This window comes from Buteo buteo, chromosome 7 (genome assembly GCF_964188355.1).
Source record: "Buteo buteo chromosome 7, bButBut1.hap1.1, whole genome shotgun sequence".
Lineage (NCBI taxonomy): Eukaryota > Metazoa > Chordata > Aves > Accipitriformes > Accipitridae > Buteo > Buteo buteo.
Genome location: NC_134177.1, coordinates 29,775,494 through 29,800,826, shown reverse-complemented (window position 1 = coordinate 29,800,826; position 25,333 = coordinate 29,775,494). Strand labels below are relative to the sequence as shown.

At 45.1% G+C, this 25,333-nt stretch overlaps 1 protein-coding gene across 9 annotated transcripts; it reads right to left on the bottom strand.

Moving 5' to 3' along the window:
* Window positions 1-2,751: 2,751 nt before the first annotated feature.
* SAP130 (Sin3A associated protein 130) lies at window positions 2,752-24,980 on the bottom strand. 9 transcript variants are annotated; one of them, XM_075032016.1, is made up of 21 exons: window positions 24,717-24,808; window positions 23,859-23,976; window positions 22,680-22,915; window positions 21,920-22,078; window positions 20,156-20,267; window positions 18,512-18,636; window positions 17,543-17,667; window positions 16,802-16,952; window positions 16,496-16,586; window positions 16,114-16,218; window positions 14,901-15,042; window positions 14,508-14,629; window positions 11,595-11,897; window positions 10,352-10,529; window positions 8,970-9,074; window positions 7,849-8,210; window positions 6,191-6,439; window positions 5,765-5,890; window positions 4,736-4,839; window positions 3,935-4,048; window positions 2,752-3,716 (listed from the first exon to the last, which is right to left on the bottom strand). In XM_075032016.1, the coding sequence occupies exons 2-21, from the start codon at window positions 23,968-23,970 to the stop codon at window positions 3,558-3,560; spliced, it is 3,180 nt and encodes a 1,059-aa protein (XP_074888117.1). In that variant the 5' UTR covers window positions 23,971-23,976; window positions 24,717-24,808; the 3' UTR covers window positions 2,752-3,557. The 9 variants fall into 9 exon arrangements, 8 of the variants coding, with proteins under 8 accessions (XP_074888117.1, XP_074888118.1, XP_074888119.1 ...); XM_075032017.1 differs by having other exon boundaries at window positions 10,352-10,526; XM_075032018.1 differs by having other exon boundaries at window positions 6,191-6,436; window positions 10,352-10,526.
* Between the last annotated feature and the right edge of the window lie 353 nt (window positions 24,981-25,333).

The following is a 25,333-nucleotide window of genomic DNA, read 5'->3' as shown; positions in this document are numbered from 1 at the left end:
GCAGCGAGGGGAGCTGGAGGACTGGAGCGAGGCCGAGGGAAGGTCCTCCGCTATCCCGGCAGCCTCCTCCCTGCTTGTGAGGTAATGAGGGAAAAATGTACATAGTCCGCCAGCCTCCCGTCGGCCCCGCGGTGCCAGCGCGACCATAGAGAAGGAAGGGCGCTCTTGCCTCCCTCGGAACCATAGATACCGGGGACTTCCGCTCCCGGTCGGGGGACCCGCGGGGCCGGGTTCCCTCCTCGTCACGTGACCGGCCGCACGTGCGAGGACAAACAGTCTCGGGGGCGGGAGGGGCCACTCGCCCGCGGGGCTCCCCCGCCCCCGGCTGCGCGCTTACCGGGAGGGGGGGAGTGGGGGGGAAGACACCCTCACGTGGTGAGGGTGCCGCTCTCCCATTGGTCAGCAGCCGCTGCGACGGCACTCCAGAGGAGGGGCGCGCGGGCGGAAACATCCATTCCGTGGCTGGGGGCGGGGAGACCTCCCCACTGGCCTACCGTCCCCCCAATCCTCCCCCGCGGCCTCGGGGCCTTGGTCCGTCCCGCCGCGCCGGAGGCGGGGCAGGCACTCCCTGACCCGGGGCCCGTCCCGCTTCCAGCGCCCGGCTGAGGGGAGCCGCGGGCCTCCCCGGCCGGCCCCGGCCTTGCCCAGCGCGGGTCGGAGCCTCCCGCTGAGGGGACGGGCGTGAGGGAGGCCCGGAGGCCCGTTCTGCCGAGGCCGTCACGGGAACGTAGGTACCGGCGCGGCTCGTCCGGCGGGCTACTTCATCGGGCCTGGCAGGACGAATCGGCAACAAGGGCCACCCCGAAATAATTTTCAGTTTAGGGTGGCAGTCGCTTTTGCTTGCAAAAGGTTTTTTGCTTGCAAAGACGGCGATAAAAATAGCCCTGGCCGCCGAGCAGAGCGTGTTTACTGGGGGACTTAAAACACGGTTGTGGCAGTAGTACAAAGATAGCAAGTGTCACGACCGCACCGCAACCAACCCTACTTTTTTAATATTTCTAACTGCTTCTTGCCAAAAATACCACAGGGAAGTAGTTACTCAGTCAGTGGCTTTAGGACACATTGTAAAAATAAGAGGCTCAGGCTGCACTCTCAATGGAGAGACTTCTCTCTCAGCTGCTTGTTTTGAGTAAATTAACTCTCTGAGATGAGGACTGCTTTAAAAGTCAAGGTGTTCCATCTGCATGAGGTGTTCTCAATGTACAGCAAGCTAGGTGATAGAGGAACCCTGCAGCAAACCGCAATGCAACTTTCTAATTTCCTTCTAAAAACACAGGCAAAACATTTACAAAAGCCAAAGAACAGATTTTGCAGATCCCGGTATAAGCACACTCCACATTCAACCTCACGACATAAACTGGTATGGCTCTTTAAGATTGTAAAATGGAATTTCTGTATACCAGTCCTGATCTAAGCATAAAGAATAAATAAGAGGCTAGAAAACAGTAGCTGGAGAAATCCAACTGAAAGTTAGCAGATCTTACTTTCTCCTACAGAAGCAGTACGGTTTCTAGGACAACACCGGAATTATTACCATCCTAAGGTTATGGAATAAATAGCATGATCTTTTTAGTCTAGACAATACAGCCTTAAATACCAGCTTATGAAAACTAAGGCTACTACAGGAGTCTTTCCAAAGAATTACATGAGAATAGCCTAAAAAAAAAGGATTAAAAGCAAGCTTTTAACTTCTGCAATCCTTAAAAGAGTCTTTCCCTCCATTCCTCCCCCAAAATACCTCACCCTTTGCTGGTAATGCCTTGGATTTCATCCAAAAGCCCTTTGCCAACAATGCGAAACAGTTCTCAGCCCTACAAAAGGCAACTTCGTAATGATGAGCGCATTTCTTGCAGAGTCTTTATGAACCTGGGAGCGATGAGGGGTCAGTGTTTTATTACCACAACAATGTCAAACAAGTATTTGACCAGTCATGCATGTTCCTGAAGCACAAGAAATACAAGGTTATAAGCGGCAGTCTGACTCCCACCTTATCATGTCTTACTTCGCGCATTTTAATTCGTGCTGTGCCAGAGTCTCTTACACTTCAACATACAGACATATACGCACACTTCTTGCGGGCTTGTGGAACTGCAGGGATATTTTGACGTTTTATTTCTTCTAGCCAAGGAAATTAACAAACAATTATGTTAACTCTTCTATTACCAAAGTTACAATATCATTATACTAGAACTGTATCTTACAATGAAAGTGTTTTTATTTTAAAATCAAGCTAATAAGAAAATGAGACTGCCATCCAGACAAATCTAGAAGAAGTTGTGTTTTTAACACATGCAAAACCAAGAGCAGTGTGAATATGGACATTCTACTTATCTAGTTAAAAAAATCAGAAATGAGGAATTAAATACCATTTTTTCTAATTAACTTCTGAAAGAACTCAGTATCTCAAAAGATAACAGCCCTATAACCAGATGAGGGGAAAAAAAAGTACTCTTAAAACAGTATTCTTAAAACAGAATTAGTTCATGAAACTGAAGTGTCCTGCTGAGGACACTAAAAATGAATTGATTTGGCAACCTTTCTAAAAAGTTAAGGTTAAATGCAGATCCATATTGCATCTTCCAGAGCTGAAACATGAACTAAGTTATAAGTTATCCTTCCCTCCGCAGCACAAGAGGCTGACTACTTTCCAACATTCTGTTTCTTCTCCCCAACAGGCTTCTTTCAAGGCTTTAACTTGTTTTTGAGTTTACGGGCTGAATAGTTTCACTAGTGTAAAGGTATACAAACTGCTCACATACAAAAACCTCCAAGTCCTTTATTAATGTTTTCAGGATTTATGTGGTACATACAATTAACATTACACCAGCTACAGGAAGTCCTCTCTTGCAAGAGGTACTTCAAAACAAGTATCCCAGAGCACCAACGTAGACACATACACACACACACACACACACACACACACACAGACACTACAAAAATCACTTTGAAATTATTTCCCCCCACCCCCTTTTTTTCTTTTTTTAACTTGAGAGCTAGGACTTCTGAGCCATTGGAGATTCTGGATGTGGCAGATCTCCTAGTGCAGTGGCACTGATTTAAGAAGGCTACTTCAGACACTGGAAGGTCAGAAGAACAAGAACCGAATGGGGTAACTGAAAGTGGTGTCATTCTCAATGCTTTGAAGCATGGTTGCTGTCTGGGTCGATACCTGTATGTCAGCCTCCCGGTGTCCCCTGCATTACAGGTGTATATACACCTTCTGTACATTTACCCCTAAGCTGCAGAACAGGAGAGCACTGTCTGCTGCACACTGTTTCACTAGTTCCAATTAGTAGGCACTGACACATCAGGAGGGTTAAACAAACGGGACTGGAAAGACTTCAAAAAGGGATGAGCCTGAGAGAAACCTTTGTTCATTATGACAGATCAGTGACAATCCCTTCAGGTCACCAGGCTTCAAATGTCCATCTGTTGCCATCTGTTCCCTAAACTCATCCTTTTTATTCAGATGCTCTGCTTAAAAATAAACCCAAACTACAAAAAGGTTCAGCTCCATTCTGTACACATTCTCCGTTTCCAGAGTCATTATTCGGGCTTTAGACCTTCTCCTTTCGCTTTAATTTGGACACTTTCTTGACAGTTCCATTTTTGTTTAAAAGCTTCAAAACACGATCTTTGTGATCCAAGACCTTTAGCATGGAGTCTCGAGCCTCATTGATTTGATCCATCACAAGTTTACACCTCTGCATATTCCCCTGAAATGAAACACTGTCGTCATTAACAGCAGACTGTCCAGTCTAAGTAACCACTGTACCTTTTCCTAACACCACTTGTAACTGATGACATGGGAAACACAGGAAGTGTACCTATGCCACATTTTTTAAGCCAGCTTTAGCTCTTACTAACTGCAGTAGGATATTTTGTAATTAAGGGTAAGGCAGTTCTGCTGGCTTGAGAGGCCACAGGAACCTACCTGTATCAGTTCATTGATTCGATGCAAGTCATCATCGGTCGCTGCCTTTTTCTTAGGAATGAGTCCCTCCTGCAGGGCAGTCAGTCTCTCGTACACGTCATGCTCCAGGTTTGTCTAAAAGACATTAGCACTTCATGAGAAGGTTCACCGCTAGGCCAGAAAACATTCGCCCACATTAAGAAAGCTACACAGAGAAGATGATCATCTGTTCCCCTCTCAGCTGCTCATGTTAGTAATTCAGAAGATGGAGCCTCTGATGTAGAGCGTGGCACTATCATTCTTACTAACATCCTATTTACAGAATTGCTCCACTTCTGAACAAACATGGATCCTAACCAGAACTATTTCCCCTATTTCTCACAATACTATTCCAGGAATGCAGAGGTTTTGGGGAGTTTGGTGCTAGAATGCAGAGCACCTACCTCACCCCCAACCTGAAACAGAAGCATCCAGGAATGTGGATCAGTGCTGCCTCCTCAGATCAGCCGCACCATCCCAAACAGACGCTTCTTCAGACCTGTGCATCAGCAGGAGGGAGTTGCCAATTTTGATCATCTGTACAAAATACATCAGCTCTTATGTCTGGATCAAAATCAACACTCTAAGTTTCCAAGCCACTTATGCCACATTCCTGAGAAAGGGGAAAGCACATCCCACTCCCTTTGGGCGCTACACACCAGCTCCTTCATGGTATCCCAATGTCAGATGACCACGTACTGAGTTTGTAAAAACATCCTCCTGTCTTACACAACTCCGATGTTCCCCCATGTCGTAGGAAGCTGGCAAGCCCCATGCACCTACCAGCTGTAGTAGCTGTGCCGCACAGAGATGGACCTTCCACCCTTGTGCACGACAGGATACACCCTTCTGATTGGCAATCTCCTGTAGCATAGCCTTCTTCTCTTCTGTCACCAGGAAATACAAAGATATGTTATTCAAATTTCAGGAGTTCCCCAGGCCTCCTCTCAAACAAAAACATTAAGCCAAATCCTGCTCTCCATACATCCTAATAAATGACAATGAGCAACGTTTTGATTCATCTGTCCACCTGCCATCATTTTGCTACCCATCTGCCACGTATCTGACCGCTGTTCTTGCTTATTAACAGGTTATCTGTATTTCCAGAAAAATTGTATTACATCCCATTTTTCCCCATTTAAAGAATGTAGTGCTCAGTGTTTCAAACACCCTGCATGAAGAAGTAAAATGTCCATCCTTTACCACCAAAATACATATCTACTCCCTCCTTGATGTATTTACAGAGTTGTGAAAACCCAATCTGCTTAAAAAATTTAAGATATTAGCTAAAAAAGCCTAAAAATCAGTATCTGGTCTCTATTTTGCTCATATTAGAAAAAAAACCCAATGCTTCTTTAAAAGCCCATTTGGTAGTTGACAAGACTAGTTATGCTAAATCTAGAATGGTTTTGATTAAACTGGCAAGTTTGTTAGGTAGTAAGAAAATTATGAAACTAAACTGTAGCATATCACCATAGCATGTCACTTTAAGAACTCCTTTCTTTAGTAAGTTTCCATCACTGTACGTAAACAGATTTCTCAACCATACAATTATAGCTAATTTTGTGTAGTGTCCTTCCCTTCTTCCCTCCTTTATCTTGAAAGCAGAAGAGATTTAGGCAACATCTAGCTAATGAAAGACATTAGCTCACTTGATCAGCCCTTGTTTCCCAAATTGCAATCAAAACCTTTTTGTGGGATTGCTTATCAACACCAGCTAGCTAAGAATGCTCTTAAGTCACTCTTAATAGGTACAGTGAAGCAGTTCACCCTGGATGAATCAAACTGTCAAACTACAAGAAGCAGACTGACCTTTTACCCGGACATCACTGTATCTCTGAAAGTGGTGGTAAGCAGCTTTCCAAGGATTGCGATAATGACGCAGCAATGTGATAGGCGGCCTTGGACGCACAGGGACGTATCTTACACCTTCTTCATCTAGAAAAGGAGCCAGGGAGAACTGTATTATCATTAAGTAGGTGAACGCAGGAGATCAGCATGACAAAACATCAGCAGAAGATCAGTAAGCACTAACTCATACAAAATAATGCGCTGTGTTGAGAAAGGTCATTTTCCCTGAACATCACTATACACACAGCACTGAGGAACAGATACTTGGATTCTGTATCATTTGTATTTAGGATGCGGGGGAATGGCAAGAGCACCTTCTCTGAGAAACAAACGGAAAAGAAAATACAGATGCTTGCATATGAAAAAAGACATTAGAGATGACGTTACCTATATACTCCTTTGGAGGAGACTTTCGCTTCTCTGCCTTCACCAGCAAACTTTTGGCAGTGGATTTCTCATCATCAGTGCTGTTTGTTTCCATCATGTCCCCTTCCTCTGTAGAGATGACATGCTGCTGCTTACGGGGTTTCTTCCTCGGGGAGGCACCAGGTGGCAAATCACTTGGAGGCATTGAAAGGTTGTTGGCCAGCAATGCCAAAGACGGAGACACAGTACTTGTTGCCAAAGGAGGGACTGCTGAGAGGAAGGAAAGAGGAAAAGAACCCAAACCATCAGCAGTGTAAAGGTAACACACTAACATTATTTGAACACTACCTCTGACAGTAGTTCCTGTTTCAGTGCATTGTGAGGAGCGTGAAGTGTACAAGCACTTCAGCTCCATCTATGTAGAAGGCCAGATATTAAGCCAGCAGCAATTGCTAGGATAAGCCTATACGCTAAGATCTTTAGTGTCTCATATACAAAAGCATAAACAATGAAAGCAGAGATAATTGTCCCTCAGTTCCTTCATATTTGAAGCTTATGTTAGTTTAATGCTACAAAAAGGAATCCATGCTAACTTCTGTCTTGTGTTACTGTAAAAGACGTATCTTTGTACGTATGCCAGCCTGGATCGGTCAATAGCAAGCAAGTCCCTTTCCTCTTAAAAGCAGAGAGTCATACGCAATCAAATCAGGTTTGCAGTACTCTCCTTGCAAGAGTCTACTTGTACCGCCGAGTCAACAGCACCACATCAGTAGGTTACTGCACCAATCAACACACCTCTGAAGTTGGGCAGTAGAGCAGCAGGTAGCTTGAAGAAACATTCCTTGACATTCGGAGGAAAAAGCTCAATCGGCTGTGACTAAGGCCACAGCAAAAAATTTCTGTGATAGGATCTCTTGACAATTTGGCATATCCACAACTGCCAGTAAGAGACAAAAGAACCCTGAAGAACTTAATGCTATCTGCCTGTGCTCCAGAGACATCTGTAGCAAGCAGCTTCTTCCATCACAGGACAACATACAGATTTAAGAAGAGTGATAAAACCAACAACTAAAACAGAACTCTGATATTCATGAATGTGGGATGCATTCCTATCGTTTCGCCGCTGTGTAGTGCTCGACCTGACATCTATAAGGATCTGAATTTTACTGATCGAGCCATCCGATAGCAACTAAGGCCAAGCTGGATAAGTAAGGCAATATAATGCACACTTTAAAAAGTTCTAGAGAAAAATATCCACGAATTGCAGGAGGGCCCTATGAAGTCCTACTCTGGTCACTAGTTTTTCCACATACAAGAAAGGCCATTGGACCTGAACAGTAGGATTTGTGAGAAAACCAGAATTAACTGGACTGATCCATAACATGTTGGTACTGCTGCTGAGCATGTGCATTTTGAGCAAGGAATTCACACACTCCCTTTAGAGTTGGATCATCTGAACGTGAACAAAGCAGTCACAATAACAAGTGATTTCATGGGAAATTAGGGAGAAGGCAAAGAACTTCATGAGTAACAAGGCATATGGGAGCCCTCTGACTGGTGCTCTGTGCTACCAAGAAAGAGATGCAATTTCATTTTCAAGATGGACATGTTGAAATCCTTCTAATTTCTCCACTATATCAACAAAAAATGAAGCAATCTGGTAATTAACAACCACCTACCAGATACTGGTCGCATTATGTCCATAGGCTCCATTTCCTCTTTGATTTTTATCTCCGGTACTGCAGGACCCAGCACTGCTGACAGGGCACCGCTCATGGTTGATGGAGGAGCGGGTGCTGCCACAATTGTGGTAGAAGTTGGTGGAGCAGCCGGGACAGCTCCTGGAATGGTGGACAGCGCTGCTGCAGGCTGCGAAGTGGGACTGGCTGCTGCAATGATTGTTGGAATGGCAGAGGGGGGCTGCTGGGAGGTAGGGGGGACCGCAATGGTGGGCTGCTCACTGCCTTGATTAGACACTGCCTCCATAGACACAGTGACTGGAGTGGCCATGGACACATGAATTTCAGGTTTGGGCTTGGCACTGTAACGTAAAAAAAAAAAACCAAACCAAATTGAAGTTAACTGCATGTCGGTCATGACCACCCAGCACAAAGTGAATGAGCCAAGCTGGATTCACACTATCCAGTTTTTCCTGCACCTGCAAGTAACACCTGGCTCCACAACGTGTTTAACAACAGGAAAAGGTGTCATCTCAGTTACAGTTCCTCCTCCACTCCCTTTCTATTCTTTTGTATTTGTTATAGATGCTATTTTCTTCCACTCACTGTAACAAGCAAATCTCATGACTAATTCCAGGTAACTTCAGAATACTTGTAAAAGGATCAAGGCAGTTTCACAACGCAGACAAAAGGAACTGTCACCCACAGCTGTACTGCTCCCCATCCTCTGTTTTCAAGAGCTCCCTCTGTGGCCCATAGTTAAAAACCACTAAATTGTAAAGCCACTGAACAAAATTGAAGCAGGGTAGAAGCTCCATTTACCTTTCTTCAGCATTAATTCCCAAGTAGTAGAGAAAAAAGTTTCAAGGCCTATCCTTTACAACAGCAGAAGGTTTTTTGTTTGTTTCTATGAAAGCTCATAACTACACCTTTTAAAAGGCTACCTCCTCAGCTTCACAGCAGCAGAACTACTCAAATCTGTTCAAAGTCATCACACTGACAAATTCAAAATAGATTTCAGTTTCCCAAAAGAAAGGAAATGCTCCAATAGCGAAAGAATAGAAATCAAACAAATATAGTAAAACTATTATGATGCAGTTGGTTGTTTCCTACAGTCTTACCCAGCAGGCCTCGGTGATCCAGATGTGCTTCGCATAGTACTCTCGACACGTGTGCTAGCTACTTCAGGTGGCTGAGGTGGAATTAAGCTTTTCCGGACTGCCAGCCTATAAGAGACAGACAGATCTAAGATTCCCACCTCCCTGATGCAAACATGAATAACACTGAGAGCAAAGGAATCAACCCTCTCTTGCCCAAATCAGGATAGGAGTTACGGCTGTATCATTGCTGTATCACTGTCTTCAGTATAACTGACTCACTACAGAGTGAGTCTCATTTCACTTTTCAAATTAGATGTTATGTTTTAATTTCTTTAAAGATAAAAGATTAGTTGCTCTGGCCTAGTCTCACCCCCATTTAGGGCTTCTCCAAGAATGCCAGCTTTACTTTTATCCTGCCAGGCAGAGCATCTTACTGAGACTGCCAGGCTCCAACAGTGGACAAAGGGAGGTCTGGCTATGCCACTGTCCTCCACTGCTATTGCAAGACTGAGCAAGTCATCTGGAACTAAACAGTGCTCAGATAGGCATCTGCTTCGTTTAGTTGGAATAGACTGTGTCAAATCCTGACTCCAGGACCTCAAGCCCTGGATGCAGATGTTAGGCAGCACAGGGCTGAATACAGAAAAGTATTTTAGAGACTATTCAGTCTCCTGTGGGGCTGGAAGTCAATTTGTTGTCCAAAATAATCAACCTCTCAAATAGAAACATTCTTTAGTGATCTACCTCTGCTTCTTTAATTTGTTTCAGTTCTACAGCCTGCAGCTTCTCTGCCTTAAAAAAAAAAAGGGTTTCCACCCAAATAAAAAAAAAAAAAGCAATTTTAGTCTCATAGGACATATCAGTTCCAAATATTTTCAGTTGTTAGTCAGGAGGAAATGCATTGTTAATTCTAAAGCTGTCTCTTGCCTCTTTATTCAGGCATTTAAAATTAGACAGACAACATAAAATATTTTAAGAGTTTAAGTTACTCCCTCCCTAATCAGATTTCACAGCAGGGTACTAATCCTGTCCTTTCTACTCATCCACATATTCTTCCAAGACAAGCACTGAAGACAAAGCATGGAACTAATTTTATTAGATTATGAACTCTTTGTTTTTATTACACTAAGTAAGAAAGTCTCAAATCTACTTGCCCTCAAAAGGTCACTATCAAGAGCTAGAAGACAAACTGTCCTTCTTCTCATTTTATTACTGACAGTAAGAGAAAACTATATCCTGCCCTGGGGGAGGAAAAGAAGTGTGTTTCACAGATCAGCAGGTTACTCAAAACGACTGCTAGCTGAATAGTCTGCTAGAACTTTTCTTATCTCCACTGAAATGATTCCATTTAGCTGGGCTAGACTGCACAGAAGTGTCATTCACATATCTTCAATTCTACTCACCCATCTGTGGTTGGTTTCTTCCGGAGGATGCTTGGGCGCGGGGAAGAGCCCTGGGCTGGCGCACTGGCACTGGCACTCTGGCTGTGGGTTTGCACAACTGTAGTTGCTGCAGAAGCCGTGTTGAATGTGTTGCTAATAGGATTGGCTACAATGGTGGCTCCATCTGCCAAGACTACTGCTGGGAGGGATGGACATTGACACAGCAGAGAGAAGAACAGATACAGAGAGGAAAAAGCAGCAGTTACTTAAGGAAATTTGATGACAAAGCAGGTGTTTGCAGACCACCTGTTGTCCACGCTCCCTCAGTCTTTAACTGCAGTGCTTTCAGACTATTTTGTAAGCAATACCTTTGCTACAAGGAAGCTGATCACTGAACCTTCTGCAGGGAAGATGGAAACTACCTCCTGCCTAACAACTGCTGCTAGGGAAATAATCTTTTCCAGAAGAAATGGAAAACGCAGATATCACTAGGGAGATCACCAACACAACTGGGTCAACAGAATAACACTCCTGGTAGAGTTTACGTGGCAATACATGCCACTTGTAAGGAAGCACCATCAGCTGTGTTTATGTTCTGACCTCCTGCCAAAGCCTGTTTGGCCAACTAACTGATGCAGAGCATTTAGACAGTCAGGAAGTCACCACACAATCAGTATGTCTGCCAGCTTTGCAACAGCATATTCTCTCAGTTGCCATATCCCATTTCTTCAGTAAGTTGTTGGGGTTTCATCAGACCAGTCATTTTTAATGAAAGATGGTTTCTATCACAGTTCAAGATCAGGTTACCCACTGCTGAAGGTATCTGGCCGTATTTTAATTGCCACTGTGATCTAATGCATAGCTGGAACAGTTCAGAGAACACCATTTACTTGTAAATGACTTTTCCCACAAGGCCTTACTGAAGAGAATTGTTTAAGCTCAGGCACTACCAGTCTTTTCCACTGAAGTAACTCACTCAAGGCTACCCACACACTTCACTCGGTACATTTAAAAAAAAAAAAAAAAAAAACCACAAAACCAAACCAACCCACAAAAAACCCAAACAAACAAAACAAAACAAATTAAGAAACAGGTAAAAAATATTTGCTGGGACAATATGTGTATGAATGTATTTAGTGTCCACTACTGGTCCACAGAGACTATAACAAGACCATTAGTCAAGGAAAAAATAAAAAAGCAAAATTTGTAGGACAGAAGTTCAGTTGCTCTGAATTGAAGCATGGACTTTGCTGGTTGCTCTTACCCGAAGTCTTGGTGTCGGCTTGTGGCTGCTGAGCACTGATTGGTGCTGGCTGCAGTCCCTGCGTGCCAATTGGCGTGGCGGGGTGGAGTCCTTGCGTCCCAATTGGTGCTGGCTGAATGCCCTGGGCACTGATTGGTGCTGGCTGGATCCCCTGTGCACTGATGGGTGCTGGCTGGATGCCCTGGATGTGACGAGCATGAGATGCGTCTACAGTCATCAGCTGCATGGGGTTGAGGTGGACAGTGGAGGCCACTCCGACACCAGTCTGAGCCGTGATGGCCGAGTTGGGCGCCTGGGCTGAAACTGGGGGCAGCAACACAGGTACCTTGTCACACCTAGCCAGTGGGTTGCCTCAGTTTCCCCTAGCACCTCTCACATAAATACTTTTTCCAAAGACTATTTTGCTTTGAAAAATTAATTTGCTAGCCTGCTTGTTGCAGTAGTAAATTTGAGAGTGGAGAGGCCAGATTGTCTGCCAGAAGAATTAAACATTACTCTATTTCCATTCCATTTTCTATTTCAAATTGCAACAAGAGAGAAAAGATCAAGTTTATCTCTACTTTTAGTTAGACTCAATTTAAATTTCTGTACCCAGCTTCTAGCCTCAGAAAGCTGTGCACTATTTTTGCTCACTATCTTATTTTACAATGCTTGTTAAGTACTAACACTTGGCATTTTCCTTGCTTAAAGAAAAAAAAAACCCAACCATCCAGAAGCCTAAGCCATTTCTTTTCAAATGAGAGTCTTTCCACAGAGTTTATCATTATATCAATTAAAAAACTCCAAACCTTTGACTGTACAAAAGCAAGCAAAGAAAGCAGAGACTCAGGTGTAAGTACCTTAAACCAGGGCTTACTTCCTTATCCCCTTTCCCCAGCCACATAATAATAATAAAAGTCTTCCTTAGCGCAAGTGGATAAACTGTTCTGAAATTGAGTACAATCTTATCTGTCTCAGAACAGGGCTTGCAATTATCAGCTGGATACCACAGCTCAAACACAAAATCTTTTTGCGACAGAACAATGTTTCCAATGAGGCACCTGTTCTAGGAAGTTCAATTAATTTATTTGTATTTACAGCTCTAAGCAACTATGATTTCATCTTTCCAGATCCACTATCCGGTGTATTACACTTCTCCCAGGCAGCATTTAACAATACTATTAGACTACCTGCAGTTCCTGGATCTCTGGATTTCCAGTCTTTACAGAACAGTACCACGATTTCTGCAGCCATACACAGAATGCAAGTGCGAACTTGCCAACAATGGACTTGCTTGCTAACAGTGGAGAGCCCTCTCATTGCAGAACAAGCTGGTTTTGTCATTGTCACAGGATTTCGATCAAGTTCTTGTGCTGACAAGACACTCTAAAACAGCCATCAAAAACCTGAAATCCATCACCAGGTCCCTGAAAATGGCTTCTGTATAAAGTATGGCACATTAATTCTCTTAGTGGAATACCTTATGCGAAACACTCTTGTTGCAGAACTTTCTACCCAACAAAATCCTTTTGGGAGACTATATGAAAACACAACCAGCATTTGGAAAGCCAAACCCAACATTCTTCCTCAAAATTCTACATCAACTGTCCTTATCTCAATGATCTTTTAAAAAAAAAATCTCCTTTGTACTTTTATCTAAGCCCTCACCCTGGCTGTGCTTAGCACAGGTGCATGTCCCTCCTGATACCTTGAATCCACTGCTTTGAGTTGTCACCAGTTACTGCCATAATTAGTACCTTCAACTCAATTTAACAAGCAAAATGTCTCTGTCAATGACCTCCTGCTGAAGAACCTGCATCTGCTTTTTTAAAAATTAGCATGAGCCTACCATTGCCCCAATCTGCTACCAGAACTGGAACTCCAGACAGTCTGATCATATTCTGTCAGGGGCTCTGTAAAACTCCTCAACTGCAGCTGCCAACACCAAGTATCACCACTCACCTGCACATTCTCCTTTAAAACCTTCAGCCAAAGTGCAGGAAGGTAGAAAAGAAGCTCACCTGTCCCTTTTGTGAGTCATTTAATCATCCTGAAGCCCACCTCAAATCATGACATGACTTATAGTCAAGACTTGCAACTTCTCACTGGATTTTCAGTGACAGAAAGAACAGGCCCCAGTAGCTCATCAATTCCTTGTGCATACTTTCCCATTCAGCAAATAGGCTTTGCCACCTCCAAGTCCTTCCCAATTATCTCCATACTGCTCAAGGGTAACACACTGCCAGCAGACACAGATGTTCCATGAAAATCCAAGTCATGCATATTCCTATGCTTTGGATTGTGGAAATTATCACCTTATAGAGAACAGTCCTAAACCACTCAGTAAAAGTGCTCCAAATTTTGTCACAGAATGACGTAAGTTTGGGTTGACTATGTGGGTTCATATTACACATCATTTTTTGACTGTCTGCAAATTACTGCAACAGTTTAAACACATTAATTGCTCCATTCTTTTAAATAGAACACTAATGCAAAAGTGTGCAATGGAGCTTATTTTTTCTGGTTTTGGTTCAGGTTTCTCTCTCAAACTGTACACTTGTGGAAAGAGATTAAAAGGGGCTCATCAGAACACCAGGGAATGAAGATGCATCAAAGAACTGGTTTGGTTTGGAGGAGTTGAACTGTTTTGATTTGTAGAATCAAAACCTTTTACTTAGAGAGGCAAACCCTTGGATATCAAATGTGAAACTCCTAAGACGACTGTTATTAGCTGGATTTAGTGGGCCTCTGAAGTACTTCAGTAGCCCTTGCCTTTGAATTTTTGCCTCAGCCAACGACTCAAAGACTTTTTGTGACAAATTGTCAGAATCAAGCATAAAAGCCTCTTAGCTTCTCCCATCACTAAAGCTCATACATAAGCTTTAAACAACTGAACAAAATGTCAAAGTCAGCTTGCCCCAAAGCTAGCGTTACCTGGATATTGGCGAATTGTGGACACCGAGCTGGTGATGGGGGTATAGGTGTGTGCAGTCAAAGGATAGGCAGAAGGCGGGTATGTTGGTAAGAAATACTGGAACTGGACAGGCACCGACTGCCTAAAGGCATCAAAGAAAGCAAGTATTACACACACCATTTCAACAGTTCATCTTCAACCCCTGCCTTTGGGCCACTCCCTGAGTTTTGTAATCTCATCCGTCATAAGCTATCAAGTATCTCAACTATAATGATTAATTCAAAACTACCAAATTCCCCCCACCCCAGCTTTTTAAAACATATTATTTCCAGCATATCGGAACCTAGAAAAGCAGCAAGGCACTCAAAACATACTCACACACACTCTCATTCACAGAGCTGTTATTTCCCCACCTGTTGTCATTTCTGGTTTCCATTGCTACTGGGTTTGGAGACGCCCGGTGACTAGAAAGGGGTATGAGATTACTCCTCTCTGCTGTGTAATCAGACTGGATCCGGGGAGAAGTATGCGTGATTTGCTGAGGAACCACTTTAGCTGCACAAAGACAAAGATGTAATCATTTGACAGTCAAAGGAAAAGTTGGTAAACACTACAAAGGCAAGATTAATTCTCCTGGCAAAAACCGCTATACTACTACCTTCCCCCCTCAAGCCAAAAAATCCACCCCATCCCCAGATGATTTCCTATCCACAGCGATGATAGGTTTCCTCCATAGGCAGAAAGAGCAAGGGAAACGACACAATTTATACCAGAATAGATGGATATTATAAATGCATATATAAATTATACTTGCTAACAGAGTAAGTTACTCCAGTGCTCAAATGAAGTTGTTGGGGTTTTTTTTAGGATCAACCCAATCCTTCCTGCTGTCAAGAACTTATTTATCCAAATTTTCAAAGCAGAACTTGGCATAGATTGAGGGAAACGAGATCAAGGCAGGCAAGTATACACAGAGGCCAAGAAAAGAAAGAGAACACCTACAAAAGCTTGAGAGGAAACACTGATGTATGGAGATATAACTTCACTCCTTGGATATTTATGGTAGGGAAAGATATTACAAGATTTCAAAAGAACAAGAAGGAGGTCAGCAGGAAAAGAGACATGAAAAAAAGAAACTTACGCAGTTCTGTAGGAAAGATCTCAGGCAGATTCTACATCCCAGCAAATAAAGTTCCCACCTTTAGACCTTAGTGTTTTACCTCCAAATTAACATACTAATCAAACTCGACTAGGCTACACCTAATGCCTCAAGAAGCACAGGAAGGAACTTTAAAAAAAATCAACTATGAAAGCCATATTCTATCACCAAGCAGTTACAACTTCTAGTATATACAATGCAGGTTCTGAAATGCCAAAAGGCCCAAGTTGGTCTGAAAATTCCATTGAGTAATTTAATGAGCTATTTTATTACTTACTCCTCCTAGAACATCTATTTCTCCCTGGTATTAAAACAGTTATGCCACAGCAGACCTGTTAATTGGTTTCTCCCAGCTGGAACTGATTTTCTTCCCCTCCTTAATTTGCTAATATGCACAAACACTGCTAGCATAAACAGAAAAACTGAAGCATCAGGTGCACGCTCTTCTTAGAACTGAAATCACTCACCAACTGGGATGTTTGAGGTCGTGACAGCTGTAGCATGGGAAGAATGGGAGGGCATTGTCATGGTGACAATGGTGCTTGTAGGCGCTTGTGTGTGAGACACAGAACCTAAAGAAAAAGAAAAAAAAACCATACAAGATCTTTCTACGAAGCCCTACCTATATCCAAATAAAAAAGGCAAAAACCCCAACGCAGACAACCTCCCTGAAAAACCCAGTAATTTCTCTCCTGAAGTCTGCTCATGCACTCCTAAATGCAGTCTTTACCATAAATAAAGAATTCCTCAAAAGTAATCAGGTCCCATCTTCAAGGAGGAAAAACAACAAAAAGCAACAACAAAACCCACACCCCACAGCTCTCCCACAATAGCATTAGGAATACTCACCAGCTGTGGTTGCTGAAGCAATGGTATTTGTTGCCAAAATAGGTGCCACTGTTGCTGCTGCCACTGGAGTACCAGTACTGAAAATGGTTTTCTATGAAAAGAAAAGAAAAGAAAACCGTCAAGTTAAAAGACTAGTACATTTAAAATATATACTTAATATGGAATAATGTTGTACTGACCATAAAGAACATGAATTTCTAACCTAATACTAACTCTTTTCCCAAATTTAATCTCAGGCTTTAAGATATAAACAAAAGAGACGTCTAGAAGAAGCATGAAGGTTTTTTTTTCATTCTTACAGTTTACCTGAGCCATGGTGTGGAGCTGTGGCTTCTGTGTTCCTATAGCTGGGTGAGACGGTAGTGTAATCCGAGTAGCTGTATCCCTCGGCTGTGCAGGCCGCTGGATACTAATAGCAGCAGAAGGCGGGTGCTGCTGGATAGACAGGGTGGGTCGACTGGAGAGAAAGAAAAATAATCATGAACATAACCATGTGAATACTAAATATGAAAGAAAATTCAGGAACACCCATCAGGCCTTGGTCTCCTCCTCTGCAAAAGCAACACTGCTATCAAGTACATGGTAAAGCAGCGTTAAGAAATTTGAACTACACTGTTCTGTCCTCATCTGCCCTACGTACCCAACTAGGAGTGCAGACTTATCAGTAACTCCTATCAGTTTGTAAAAGAGGCCTTCTGTCAGGGATGCTTTTCAACATTCATGGGTCGTTTTTCACTGCGTCTTCACAAAAAAAGATGGGCTGAATTAGCCACAAGTTCCTGCAATAGAAACTCTGCTTTCCTGGAAGCAGGACTTCAAAACTGATTCATTAAGGTCCTTCATTCTCAGAACACAGAGCAATAGTTCACGTTTATAGTAATCTTTATTCACAGAACTGAAAGCATTTGCACCATGCAAGCATTACTATTTTTGTATTATAGCATCCCACATCTAGAGGATTATCAGCTCTGGATGATTAACACTTATGTTTTCCCTTCCTGCAGCCTCTGTAAAGTCAGAGCACTGTAGATTTCAAAGCGTCTTTACCTGAGGGTTGACTCTGTAGCATGTGCTGCTGTTGTAGTTATAACAGGGGACTGAGCTCTTGTGGCTGAGACAGTTGCCACCACAGCAGGAGGAATAGTGCTTGAAGTTGTCACAGGAGGACGAGACTATAAAAAAGGAGTCAAAAAGAGACACATTCAGAAAAGAAATTCTGGTGTTTAGAGAATAACTAGGAATTACTTGGCTAAAACTGCTCTTCCTACTTCTTATCACTAAGTTTTGGCATTCTAAGACGTTTCCAGCCTTTCTGAATTGATCTGCAAGCTCCTAAGCAAATCTGTCCTGGTTTTCAAAGCATGTACATCATAGGAATTGGTAACCAACAAAGTTAACCCTTTGAAGGTCTTCAGGAAAAAAAAACAAAGGTCAGTTTCCTTCAGAACTAAAAGAAACCCTGATCCAAGTATATACAGGAAGTGAAAGGTGTTTATGTTGGGATCCTAACTGAAAGCACAAACTAAGGATGTTTAACCCTTTGTCCTAACATTGAACACTAGTACTATCATAGGGAGGTATCTACAATCTTCCCCCTTATATGTGTGCATAAGCCGAGATATACAGAAGCACATTAAAGTGAGATCTTTTTAGATTCTACATCAATACGTATATTTAAGAATAAATCAACACGAGCATATCACACCAGACTTTTCAGACCTTAAAACCTGAGTGTATCTGAACTAAATCCTCTTCCCAGCTTCTAAGCACTTTGGAGACAGTTAAAAACCCAATTTCTGGCACCACGTCTACGAAGGAAGTAAAACCACAGGATGAATGCAACTATTTCACTACCTGCTATTAAAAACTGGTACCCAAGAAACAGAACTGGAAGAGAGCGGACAGTAGCCTCAGCCCAGTAAATACACAATTACAGGTTATATGTTACATGTAAGTGCCAGAAAGAATTTGGAGCTGGTGGTCAGTGTTCTGCAGAGCTGCCTGGCTGCTACCTGCCTGGATTGGCTGATGAATGATGTGCTGAACTGCTGGCTGAGCTGTAGCTGCATTTGGCAACTGTGAAGCTGGTCTCAGGACTGTAGTTACTTTAGAACTGGACATCACTGCAGCAGCTGCTGCACCTGGGAAACAAAGCAAGTCTGTTAAAATACCGTGCACCCAAATGGCTCCATTATGACCACAGAGACAGACTCTGACATTAGCTGGTAAGTATTTCAGTTTTAATGTATTTCTTGTGTATGTCAGTTCAGGTGACATTGGTTTAAAAGTAAGGCTTGCAACAAGTAATACATAAGGTTCACAAAAGTATGTGGGGAAAGGTAGGTATTATTTTAAATGAATTGGCTTTATTGATACTTCTTATTCCCCTATTATTACAGGGGATCCAATGATCCAACCTTCTATTCCAAGCTAAGGAAGTCAGTAGAAATAATTTAGTTTGATTACTGGGCTAATGTGTAAATAAGTCACCTGATACCAACAATAATCTCACTGCACCTGATGAAGTTTGGAAGAAAAATACATATGCAATAGAAGAAAACCCAAAACAAACAAACAAACCAACCCAAAACAAATCAACCCTTTTGAACCTGCAATTTGATTAATTTGTCTACTGTTTGCTGTCTCCTGATCATAAGAAATCACTGTAGAAGGCAAGTAGCTTTGAAATCATTTGATGGACTAGACTGCATAGCTTCTGTAGATGTCCCTAATTGAAATTATTACCTCAAAAGTTAACATTCAAGCTGAAAGAAAAAGAGCAGGAAGAAAAAAGAAAACACACACTAACTGACAATACAAAGTTTGTGGCAGCTGTCCCACAGGAATCAAGTGAACAACACTACATTTTACTTCAGCTACAAATAAAGCTGCACAGTCTCCCACCTACTCTAGTAAAAGATTAGGTTTTGCTCATGTCAATTTATTTTTGAGTGACCAAATAACATCGAATATGAGAGGAAATAAAAATAAATGGTACTTCGAATTCAGATCAGTTTAAAGTTGAACTAGAAACCTAACCCATAAGCTTCTGAAAGTAAAACTACAGTCAGAAATCAGACAGACTGTACTGAGCACAGGGCTTCTTTTAAGGGGCTGATCTCCTGTTTTGTAAGCCATAGCAACCAAAATCCTGGGAGGCAAGAGCCTGTAGTTATGACCAGCATTTAACTCAAGGATAAATGCAAATACACACAATAGGATATGTTAGCATGCACAAAAATGCACGAGTGACCCTGTGACAGGTGGGTACAAGAATATGCCTCACAACTGCCCAGGTGCCACTGTCATAGGCGAGTGACACTTGCTACCAAGAATGTACATGACATTTTGTAGGACAAGTCAGTCTATACCAGTGTATATTTGTTCTTTAAAGTGTTTACTGTTTAACAACATAAAACTAGAATAACAGACATGCTGGTATCTGCCAGCATTTTAAACACTGTCACACAGTCCTGCCCTAAATGGCTGAAAGCAACATAATTCTTAAAAAGGCCAGCAGCCACCTATTCATGCTAGCAGTTTTAACAGCTAAAGTTTTAGCTGCATTAGCAGTGAGGAGAATTTTAGAGGTGAAGGCTAGATGCACCTCCCCGAGAGGCTGTGAGCTGAAGGCAGGGATAGCACAGCTAGATCTTTTACCTCGGGGTAGGTGAGAAGCTCCAATGTGTAGCGGAGGCCCAGGAGCACTACTTCTGATGATAGACATCTGCACATTGGTAGCCATGATGTGATGCAAATTACTAGGATGCCCCTGCAGAGTTAAAGAAATAGCAAAACCCAAAATAAACTTATGAGCTGTGTCAACAAGAATTAATGGCCATACTATTACCATATCTAAGTCCCAAAGAGATAAAAGAGATTTTGTAGAAATATTTGGTGTATAAAGGTTGCATGCATTACAAGTTGAGTGGAGAAAGAGGCAGATGTTTCTGCAGGATGAAGTTACAGAGCTTGATGACATTGTGTGTGAAAGATGTAAACATTTATCTGTTTCACTGATCTATTTTTCTGGTTGCTACATGGGTGACAGTCAGCCAGCAGTCACCCACTTCTCAGCCAGAGATGGCCCTTCTGCCGTTAGTGACCTTTAAGGCATAGATTCATACCACCTCTCCAGTAAAGTTGAGAGAACAGTGGGAACTTGGCAAATGCTGCAACAAATTAATTCTATTTTCTTATAATTCTGGACTTCCCAGGGATATTAATAAAGATAAAAATCCACTGAAACTGCTGCACATCCTTAGCCAGCCTAACTCAAATCCACCTAAATGCACTTTACATCAAAACCCTGGGACTTCACAGTGTGCTGGGTCTCGCTGAGATGGAGTTAATTCTCCCTATAGCAGCCCTCGTAGCGCTGTGGTCTGTATTGGTAGCTAGAAAGGTGTTGTTAACACAACAGTGTTTTGGATACAGCTGAGCAGTGCTTGCACAGCGTCAAGGCTCTCTCCAACATTTCCCGCCCCCCTCACCGGCAGACTGGGACTGGGCAAGGTCTTAGAGGGGACATAGCCAGGACAGCTGACCCAAACTGACCAAACAGATATTCTATACCATATGATGTCAGAGGCATTCATTATTTTATGTTTGTCTTCCAGAGCAACCACTACAAATACTGAAGCCCTGCTTCCCAGTAAGTGGCCAGACATCACCTGCCGATGGGAAGCGGAGAATAAAATAATTTGTTCTCCTTTGCTTTTGCTTTATTCAGCTGCCCTTATCTTGACCTACGAGCCTTTTGTTATATTTGCTCTCCCATGTCCAGCTGAGGAGAGGGAGTGATAGACCAGCTTTGGTGGGCACCTGGCACCCACTCAGGGTCAACCTACCACAGTGTTCTGGTAAACTAGTTTCAAATCACCAGGACTGGATCTGCAGTCAAAGTTAGCGGGGGGAGGAAGGGAGGGAATCTAAAGCATTATCTACACCTCCCCCGCTCAAATTTTGTCACTAGTGGTTTAATAAGAATACACTGCAAAACCATGAACTGTTCACCTGTCTCTTCTGATCTGCTCCCAGGAGAGCTAAAGAACAGTGCAGTGATGAATCCTAGCAGTTTGTCTACACTAGAAATTCTCCAAGTGATACTGAAACAGCAGGAGCTGTTAAGGAAAGACTCAGCTGCACAGCAGCTTTTGGATATGGCTCTACTATCACAGCCTCACCGTGCTACGTCAGTTGGATGATTACAACGAATCAGCAACTTTCTAAAGAGCTAGTGATAACCGAGTCTGATGTTCTCCAAGCAGAACCGATCCAACAACCAGTGGCCACTGAATAGGGAAGCCTGCTCTCTCTACCTTCCCTCCTGCTGCAAGAACCCACCTCAGTTGTACCAACATTAGTATTGATCCGACCATGCAGTGAGATGGAACAGAAAAACAACAAACCAAAAAACCAAACCTGTTGCCCACTGATTGTTGCCACAGGAATTGTTGGAGCCTGTGGTATGTTGCTTTCCATGGTCACAGTAACTTGCCCAGGAACCTTTGTGGGAGCAGAGAGAGTAGAGGGCGGAGCAGGAGCAATGGGCCGGCTGGGCATGGTGGGCTTCAAGGGAGGCTGCAAGAAATACAAAGACAGAAACATTGGCTACTCCAAACGAGAGCTCAATGTTGAAGCAGGTATCATTTCCAGGGGTCAAAGCCCGGAGAGAAAGTCAGCTTTACACATGTATAAGTACAGTTAAGCATTTGGAGAGGAAGGATATTGGTCATTTAGAGCTATTCCACTTTCATTTGGGACAAAGAAAGGTTATCTTTTGTACTGGAAACATGCAGCTTCTAACATACAGCACGAGTCACAGATGGAATCTGCTAGGACTACAGTATTCCCCTACAGACACTGGGTGTTAACAGTTAATTTGATATTCTCATCCACTCCTGCAGAGAAAAGATTTCAGAAACTGATTGAAATTACCCTTCTCTTAAGAGATAAACAAAAACCACGCCCCTCAAAAATAATGCTGTGATACTATGAAGTCCTCAATATATCATATAGAACACCTAAACCCAGGAGGCAATGTGCAGTCAGTAGAAGCACACAAGGAAAGCTTAAAAAACAAAAGCAGGGAAGTTTTCAGTGTAATTTATTTTTGCTCAACACTCTAACTTGTAATATAGATTGTATTTTTTTCCCTATGAATTGTGAACTTCCTCATTACCTTCATAAGCCCGTCTGAAAAGGAAAGCGGCACAGCTGGAGTCAAATGTGCTGGTGGTGCTGTCACTGTCACTGGGGCACCAGACTGGACAGGGTGGTGCTGCGTCAACATCTGAACCTGTGGATATGGCCGAACCACCACTGGTTCCTGCTTTTCTTCTCGAGGTTGTATAGAGCCACCAGGGCCGATGTGCTCTCTAGGAGCAACTTCTGAGTCACGACTAGATTCATCACTCACTAGCGAAAAAAAGAAAAAGGGAACTCTGAGGAAAAAGGTAAAAAAGGTTAACAAGTTCACATTGGTAACCCACCAGGTCAGAGATGTGATGCCAGAAACAGTCTAAATAAAAGAAATGCACCGCTACAATTAAACATATTCCAATGATGAAAACCCTAGGAACTCTGGCACTCCTTCTGCCGGTTCCCCTCACAACTGATGGGCCTTGTAATGTTGGGCAACTCGGGGTCATCTCTGATAAGTCCATGTAAACAACTTCTTCAAACAAAGATTGACTAATTTTTCTTTCAAGTGAAAAATACATAAGTACCTAAGTAACTGCTGTAAGGTGCCACACAAACAGGTAGTATTAAAAAGTCTTCATTTAACGCATTATGTATCTGAATATCAGGCTGAAAAACAAGTATAAACCCTCCTGAAAATGACGCTGCTCCCCCCCAGTCACCTCTGGTAGCCTGCCAAACACCTGTGATCCTGGCAGGGACGGCAGTAACTAGAATCAGGGCTCCCAGCCCTTTTTCAGCTACGTGAAACGCTCCCACATTCACTCATCACTTCTTCTGCTAAAAATACGCAGAAGACGAGCTGAGGGGTGCAGGCAGCCAAGCAAACACTCTTAAAAGGAGCAAAGGAACAACTCTGCCCAGACGTCACTTTTCAGAGTCAGCAACTAAATTGATTTGCACGTTGTTCTCCCCATTCGTGACCGAGGCAGCTTTCGGGCTGGCTGCCGCGGGGCCGGCGGCTCCTCCCGCCCAGCGCCCGGTGCGACCGCGTCCCCGCACACCGCCTGCGACCGCCGGAGAAGCCGGCGGGGGGACGGGACGCGACGCGACGCCGGGATCTCTCCCTGCCCCTGGAGTCGGCAGCTGCCCGCGGGTTGCGGCCGCCGGCAGAGGCCGGGGCAGGGCGCGTCCCCTGTGGGGCCCGCAGCCCGCTTACCTGGGGCGGCGGGGGCGATGAGCCCGGCGGAGCCGCTAGTGGGGATGGGCGGCGGCGCTGGTCCCAGGCCGGCGGGCGGCGCGCCCGAGCGGGGGAACTGCTGCGAGCTCATGTCCACCTGCGGGTACCGCCGACCGTTACGTTGCGTCACAGCGCGTCACGATACCGACCACCTCCCCCCCCCCGCCTCGCGAGGGAGGGGGCGGCGACGACGGCCCCGGCAGGCACCGCCCCCCCGCTCCCGCCCCGCTCATTGGGAGCGGCGGTAGCGGCACTGCCAACCCTGCGCCAATGAGGCGCACCCCCGCCGCGCCAGCCAATCCAGCGCAGGCCTCCGCAGCCAGTGAGGAGCGACCGTACTAATGATCTCCCGAGGCGATGAGCCAATGGCGGGGAAGGACAGCGTTGGCCAATGAGGGCCGGCCGTGCCGCTCGGGCCGGACCCGCCCCGCCGTGAGGGGCCGCAGGGCCCGGATGTTCCCGGGAGCGCGGCGGAGCCCGGGGCCTGCCCTACCCTACCCTGCCCGCACCGAGCGTGGCCCGCAGCGCCCGGCCCGGCCCTCCCCACCCCTGCTCTCCTCTGCTCGGCCCCACCCTGCTCCCGGCCCTTCCCGCCCGCCCCGGTCCTGCCGCCGCGCAGGGCCCCGCCCCTCTCCTCTTTCCTCGCTGCCGCCGCCTCAGCCGCTCGCCCCGTTCCGCAGCGCAGCCGCCAGGCGCGGGCTCCCACCGCTCCTACCGCCCCACCGCCGCCGCGCACTGAAGCAACGGCCGCTGCCGGCCCCCGCCCGCAGCCTTTCGCCGGAGCCGCCCTCGGACCCCGGAGCGAGGTGGTACCGGGCTCGCTGCCCGCGGCGTTACCTGTTCCCGGGGCACCCCGCAGGAGCCGTCGCTGAGGCGCTGCTACCGCCGAGAACCGAGCTCCGCTTCCGCCGCCGCAGCTGCCCTCGGCGGATTGGCCCCGGTCGGCCCCACCCACCCCGGCGCTCCCCAACCCCATTGGCTGCGGCAGCTCTCCCCGCAGGGCCGCTGGGAGATGTAGTCCACGCGCGCTCTCCGGTGGGCGAAGATCGCGCGAGAAGCGCGGTGGCTAGCCTCGGCGCGCTATTGGCCCTGAGCCGTAAGGTATCCTGGGAACTGCGGAGTGGGCGGACCCAGGCGGTGGCCACACCCCCCGCCCCGCCGGCGGCAGTTGCAAGCGCAGCGCCGGGCATCCGCCCCCACCCGCCCCAAGTTCTTCGCTGCCCACTCCTCCTGCCAGACAAACCCCGTTCTGCTTTGCCTTCTGCTGGCCCCCGCTGCCCGCACCCGAGCCGGTGCGGCAGGCGGGGCTGCCCGGCCGGCCCTGCCCGCGCCCCGCAGGCCTGGGCCCCTTTCGCCCTCCTGCGTCTCATCTCTGCCGCTTCTCACCTCAGAGCGGCGCAGGCCTGAGCCGGCCCTTCACACGAGGCATCGCGCCCCACCAGCTCCAAGGTACA